At 47.7% G+C, this 7,174-nt stretch overlaps 1 protein-coding gene across 1 annotated transcript; it reads left to right on the top strand.

Annotated features, from left to right (window-relative positions):
- The first annotated feature begins 1,174 nt into the window (after positions 1–1,174).
- PMAIP1 (phorbol-12-myristate-13-acetate-induced protein 1) lies at positions 1,175–5,081 on the top strand. Its single transcript, XM_060236452.1, has 2 exons — positions 1,175–1,220; positions 4,942–5,081. Exons 1-2 carry the CDS (start codon positions 1,175–1,177, stop codon positions 5,067–5,069), a joined length of 174 nt encoding a protein of 57 aa, XP_060092435.1. The 3' UTR covers positions 5,070–5,081.
- The last annotated feature ends 2,093 nt before the right edge of the window (positions 5,082–7,174 follow it).

Here is a 7,174-nt window from a genome sequence, read left to right as displayed (position 1 = left end):
AATGAGTTCCTGATGGGCTTTTTTGTAGAAAAAAGGCATGAGGTATGTGATATATAGTGTGGTATTGTAAAATGTGAACATCCTTACATGTGTGTGTGTGTGTTTAACTCATCTGTACCCTGCTTTTTCTCTCCAACAGCAATCCAAAGAGGTTTACATAATTTTCTTTGCCTACATTTTATCCTCACAACAACCGTGTGAGGTAGGTTAGGCTGGAAGAATGTGTTTGGTGCAAGATCACCCAGTGAGCTTCCATGGCGCAGGAGGCAACAGTGGGAGGGCTTCTGGCCCCTCCCGGTGGCATCTGGGGTTCTTTGGCCACTGTGTGACACAGAGTGTTGGACTGGATGGGCCATTGACCTGATCCAACACGGCTTCTCTTATGTTCTTAATGGAACGGAAGCTCGTGCAAGTTCTCAGCAGACAGAGAAAGGCTGCTGGCCTGGATCCCAACGGCCCCATGCTTAATCTTCAACCCAGGCTTCAGTCAGTTTCCATTTGCCAAAAGGTCTCTGTGCGCGAGTGTGACCAGCGGCGGGCACGAGCGCCTGTCACGCGCCCTCCTCCTGCTCCGAATTGCTGAGCCCGGCATTAGCAGCCAGTTTTCTCTCCCTCTCCCTCTCCCCGCCCCGCTGCGGTGAGCCAGTTTCGGGTTCCTTTTCAGCCGGCGGGGCGGGTTTTGTTTTCTCGCGGCCCAGCGCCGTCCAAACCGCCCACGTGGCGCAGCCCTCCAGGGGGCGGGGAAACCAAGTGGCCCCCTGCCGACCTTTCAGGCCCCGCCGCCAGCACCAGCCTCCGGCTCCTTCAGCCCCCGCCGGATCGCCCCAGCGCGCCTCCTCCTGCCCCGGGACGGGCTCCAACACGCCCAGCAGCCGCTGCTCCCTCGTCCCCGCCTGCCCGGGCGCCCCGGCCTCTGATTGGCTGCGGGAGGAGGGGCTCGCCGAAAAGGGGGCGGAGATTCCCCGCCTGGGCTCTATGACGTCACTGGAAAACCCCTCGGCTTCTGAACTTCGCTCTGCGCGGCCGGACGAAACTGGCACTCGCGGGAAGGCGGTAGACGGAGAAATACACACGCCGGCTGCGCGGGCTTTTGCCTCGTCTCCGGCTGGCTGCTGCTATCCGAGGCCTCCTCGCAGAGAAACCGGCTGCTGGAGCCCCGCGCTCCCTTCTCGCAATGATGCCCAGCAAAACCATGCGCAAACCCAACGCGGCGCCCTCGGGTACCCCCGACCGTGGAGGCCACCGCGGCGCCAGGCTGGCCCTTCCCACCCCCGGCACCAGTGAGTAGCTCGCGATCGCGCCTTGACCTGAAACACGGACGGGGGGGGGGGGAGGAGGTTGTAGGGAGGGGAGAGTGATGGTGGCTCAGTGGCAGCGCGTCTGCTTGGCAGGCAGAAGGTCCCGGGTTCAACCCCGGGCATTTTCAGAGAAGAAGGATCAGGGTGGCAGGAAGTGATGAGTCCCTGCCTGGCTTGAACTCGTCGGATCTGGGAAGCGAAGCCGGGTGGGCCCTAGTTCAGCGGTCCACAACCTTTTTTGCACCAAGGACCGGTTTTGTGGAAGACAGTTTTTCCGTGTGTGTGGGGGGGGAATAGTTTCGGGATGATACAACTGTGCACTTTGTTTCTATTAGTTCGGTGTAGTGGTTAAGTGTGCAGACTCTTACTTGGGAGAACCAGGTTTGATTCCCCACTCCTCCACATTTAGCTGCTGGAATGGCCCTGGGTCAGCTTCTATGAGAGCTCTCTCAGCCCCACCTATCTCACAAGAGTGTCTTTTGTTGCGGGGGGGGGGGGGAAGGTAGAGGAGATGGTGAGCTGCTCTGAGAATCTGGAATTCCGAGTGTAGGGCAGGATTTAAATCCAATGTATTATTATTATTATCATCATTATTACATTGTAATATATAATGAAATAATTATACAACTCATGGCCCGGTTGCTAACAGGCCATGGACCAGTATTGGTCCACAGCCCAGGGGTTGGGGACCCCTGCCCCAGTTAGCTATAAAATGCAACACCACTAGGGAAGTTGCTGTGCAGAGGCAAGGTGGGATGGCAAACGACCCCTCGTTTGTCTTCTGCCTTGAAAACTCCATAGCGGCTTGGCAGCACCTTCCAGCACCACCTGTAGGTGATGTGAAAGATCTCAGCCTGAGACCGTGGAGAATTGCTGCCAGTCAGAGATACGGCCTTGTCATCTTCAGCTACCTGTCCCCCTCACTGGAAATACCAGTTGTATATGTTTTAGTTCAAAATTTGAGTCCCACGGCACCTTAAAGACCAACAAAATTCTCCAGGTATAAGCTTTTGTGAATCAAAGCTCACTTTATCAGATACTGATAGGATGAAGGTCCACTGGTGTTGTGCTTTTACATCCTGACTCCAGCTGGCCCTTCTTTCTGACACCCCTCCCACCTCTTGACCTGGATATAAAAGCTGTAAATCTCATGGATGGCCCAGGCTAGTCTTTATCTCATCAGATCTCAGAAGCTAAGCAGGTTCGACCATGGTTAGAACTTGGATGGGCGATCACCAAGGAAGTCCAGAGTTGCTAAGGCAGATGTATAAATAATTCAGTGAAATAAGTAATCCTCTGTCCTTCTTTCTCCTGGTCATGGTATTACAGATGCAACCCACCTTACGTCCAGTCACAGCTCTGTTGCCATTCATGACCCACGAGTTGAAGACCAAAGCTTTAGAACCTATGTTAGGCTCCCAAGTTATTCAGGTATGAACTTCAACAGGATCTTGGATAGATTAGAGGCATGAGGGGGCAACAGCATGCTAAGATTTAATTCTTTATGCACTATCTTCTGTTTCCTACAACTATGCCGTGTTGTTGGCTTTCCAGAGGAACTGGTAGGCCACTGTGTGAGACAGGATGCTAAACTGGATGGACCACTGGTCTGATCCAGCAGGGCTCCTCTTATGTTCTTAGGGAGACCTTGGCCTCTATACCCTGTTGTTGGCCCTCTAGAGGAACTGGTTGGCCATTGTGTGTGACAGGATGCTGGACTAGATGGACCACTGGTCTGATCCAGCAGGGCTCTTCTCAAGCCCTTATGAAGACCTCAGCCTTTATGCTCTGTTGGGTGGCCACTGCGTGAGACAGGATGCTGGACTAGAGGGAACACTGGTCTGAACCAGCAGAGCTCTTCTAAAGCTCTTATGAAGACCTCAGTCTCTATGCGCTGTTGTTGGCCCTCCAGAGAAACTGGTTGGCCACTGTGTGAGACAGGATGCAGGACTAGAGAGAACACTGGTCTGATCCAGCAGGGCTCTTCTAAAGCTCTTATGAAGACCTCAGTCTCTATGCTCTGTTGTTGGCCCTCCAGAGAAACTGGTTGGCCACTGCGTGAGACAGGATGCTGGACTAGAGGGAACACTGGTCTGATCCAGCAGGGCTCTTCTAAAGCTCTTATGAAGACCTCAGTCTCTATGCTCTGTTGTTGGCCCTCCAGAGAAACTGGTTGGCCACTGTGTGAGACAGAATGCAGGACTAGAGAGAACACTGGTCTGATCCAGCAGGGCTCTTCTAAAGCTCTTATGAAGACCTCAGTCTCTATGCTCTGTTGTTGGCCCTCCAGAGAAACTGGTTGGCCACTGTGTGAGACAGGATGCAGGACTAGAGAGAACACTGGTCTGATCCAGCAGGGCTTTTCTAAAGCTCTTATGAAGACCTCAGTCTCTATGCTCTGTTGTTGGCCCTCCAGAGGAACCAGTTGACCATGGTGTGTGACAGGATGCTGAACTGGATGGACCACTGGTCTGATCCAGCAGGGCTCTTCTTATGTTCATTTCTATCTCCTGACTATTGGGGCTATTGGTCTACAAAGGCCAGAATGGTCTACTCTGATTGGTAGCAGCTCTCCAGTGTCTCGGGAGAGGGCTATAGTATCCCCTGCTAATTGATGTTAATTGATGGAGCCAGTTTGGTGTAGTGGTTAAGAGCATGGACTCTAATCTGGGAGAACCGGGTTTGATTCCCCACTCCTCCACATGCTGCTGCTGGTGTGCGACCTTGGGTCAGTCACAAGTTCTTTCAGAGCTGTTCTCTAAAGGAGATTGTAAGCCACTCTGAGACTCTTGAGTGAAGGACAGGGTATAAATCCAACCTCCTCCTCTTCTTCTGATGCTTTCAAACAAGAGATGCCAGGTCCCAGGTTCGACCTCCTGCATGCAAAGCAGACATCCTACCACAGAGCCATGGAAGGGGAAGCACAGGAACCAGCTCCTAGGCTTTTGAGTTCACAATTCCAAGTAACAATTTTACTACAGTACAGAGAGTCATGCCTTTATGCAGTTTTGAAATTCTCCAAACTACTGTGCATTTCCAAAACTGGTGCTTGAAACCTGTTTTATTATGGCCATATTTCCCTCATATGTATTTGTCAGTATGATATAATCAGTTTAGTTTTGAGTGGGGGAGGGGATTTATCGGTACATTATTTTGTTATATATATATATATTGTTTTGTTATATATATTGTCCTGCTGGCAATAGTAGGTCTCAAAAACCTTTCACCAGTTATCTTCGGATACTTTCAGCTTAAGGTGTTCAAATGTTCCTAAGGTAGTTCAGAATTCATATTTCACTGTTATCATCCAAGGAAGAAAATAGCATGGCATTTTACAATCTCTCTGTTTCTTATGCACATCCTGGTTAAAATAAAACTTTGGCAGGGACTCTGATGTGCATTCTGCGTGCCTGAAGGTCTTTCCTACGGCTTTCCCTAGGCAGGACAGTCGAATGCATTTATTAGATTGCCACCCAGCCCACAGAAGCATATGAGGACGTACTCTGTGTCAGGGTATACAACAATGTGAAGCATTTCAGGCTGCGGTTAACGTCTCTGCAGTGCAGGATTCAGAGTGGAATGTTACAGTTATACAGCCATAATCAGAACAGGTGAGCAATTCTGCTTTTTTTCTTTCTTTCAGAGTCCGAGACGGTGGCGGAATGTGCTTTGCAGCTACGCAAGATCGGGGACAAACTGAACCTTCATCAGAGGATTCTGAACCTGATCGCAAAGCTCTTCTGCCCAGGGGCTCAAGAATGTTTGGAGTAAAAGCAAAAGGTCGAAAGAGTGTTTCGGAAGAAATGATGTGTGCATGGCTGGAGTCATACTGAGGCTTCCGTGAGACCAGGGGAGACAGAATGTGTCTTGCAAAATTTGGCCTGGTTTCCAAGCAAGGCTGCTGTAATATTGATTGCTTCAGGTGATGCATCTGGAAGCTGTTGCGAAGGAAACACCAAGAAGAAATCGTCGGGATTTACAGATTACCACCAGTGATGTTGAACTGTGAGGGGCGATGGAAAAATCTGGGAGTGGCGATCTATCCCCGAGTTTGGCATTCTGATTTCTGTAGTTCTGGAATTCATCTGCTCAGCTGTTATGCTGTGCTGATAAAGTTAATGGGATTTCATGCACAATGAAGGACTACGATATCTTGTAAACTGTGGACTTTGATATACAGTCTAAGTTAGTTCCCCAGTTCTTTGCAGTTCTCATTTTTCCAGAGTTTGGAGTCCCAGACTTAGTAAACTGGGAATGTTTTCCTTGAGAGGTTCTTTATTTGTTGAAGGTGTTATATGTCAGTAGATGAATTCATTAGAAAGCAAATTGCAAAAATGATGAATGATGAAGATGAGGCTGGTACAGCTTCAATTTAGACATCCCTGGGTATGCCCTATGGGTAGGAGTTATATGTTGTTGTTACTGTTGTTGAAGCTGTAATTAATAACTTTGGAATTGTGAACCAAAGCTAATAATACAGGTAACTGTTCGAACTATGCAGAAAGGGCTGCATCAGAAAGCCCTTTGAGTAAAAGTGAAAGGGTCAAAATTCTTAGCATTGCAGAAATAAAAGGCACCAACTTAAAGTTACTGTTCTTGGTGTGTAGAAGGTGACAGATTTCCTTACAGTGTTAGAAGTGCTTGAACATAATAAGCTTTAGAATGGAACAGCCAATTAAAAGAGGAAATTATAAACTTCAAAAGAAAAATACTTTTTAAATAGTTCCTAAGAAAAAAGAACCACCACATGTCTGTAGGATTAACTGTTACAGGTACTTTATCAGAGGGCAATTTGAAAACAGATCTTTGCCCTATTCAAGAGATCCATGTAAGATCAGAAGTTGACAGGGATCTCTTGTAGATCCAGGAGTGGAGGATGATTTGCAGAGAATTGATTTGTTAAGATTGGACCTATAAAAACTATTTAGTCTAGATGCGTATCACATTTTTGGCATCCAGAATGAACTGCCCAGTCCCTGGATTTGGATTGCCATCGGACAGATATCAAAAATTACATTGTGGCTGTCTTAATGTACATTCTGTGAATTAGAAACTGGCTGACAATTGAATGAAATGTATACTTGGCCTTAATTAAACCTTATCTGAACTGGCTGCCAAATGAATTTCAAAATTTGTTGTCGAAGGCTTTCACGGCCAGAGTTCATTGGCTGTTGTAGATTTTCTGGGCTGTGTGGCCGTGGTCTTGGCATTGTGAGACTTGATGTTTCGTCAGCAACTGTGACCGGCATCCTCAGAGGTGTAACCCAGAAAAGTGGAGTTCTGAACTCCACTTTTCTGGGTTACACCTCTGAGGATGCCGGTCACAGTTGCTGATGAAACGTCAGGTCTCACAATGCCAAGACCACGGCCACATAGCCCAGAAAATCTACAACGGCCAATTGCAAAATTTCTTCAATAATGACTTGAACACAAAGCAGGCGTGTTTTTCTTTGATCCCTCCCATGTTGTACTGCCTTGCTTGCAGGAGTCAGATTTAAAAATCATTTCATGAGTTTGGTCCACTTCCTCTTGGTTCATAAACGATTTTTTTGACTATTGAAGTACCATTTCAAATCTGAATGGCTATCATGGCTTTTATCCATTACATAAGCCACATTCTGGATAAGGTTGGTGTTTTGGTGGAAGCAAATATTCATACATTAATGAAGTGTCATTTCAAGTCTATGGTATAATATTTATTTATATTTCTACTTTTTTGATTTATAAAAGGCTTTCCCCCCTCCTTTCCATTGTTTAATGTCGCGATGCAGGGGATATTGCTCTGCTAAACTTTTGTGTTTGTCAGGGACACAGTTTACAGCAAAAGAGCTCTTTCAGGGCATCTTTTCGATGATGTGCACGCAATGTTTGTGTAC

This window comes from Heteronotia binoei, chromosome 4 (assembly GCF_032191835.1).
Source record: "Heteronotia binoei isolate CCM8104 ecotype False Entrance Well chromosome 4, APGP_CSIRO_Hbin_v1, whole genome shotgun sequence".
In the NCBI taxonomy this organism is placed as follows: domain Eukaryota; kingdom Metazoa; phylum Chordata; class Lepidosauria; order Squamata; family Gekkonidae; genus Heteronotia; species Heteronotia binoei.
This window is presented reverse-complemented; position numbering and strand designations above follow the sequence as displayed.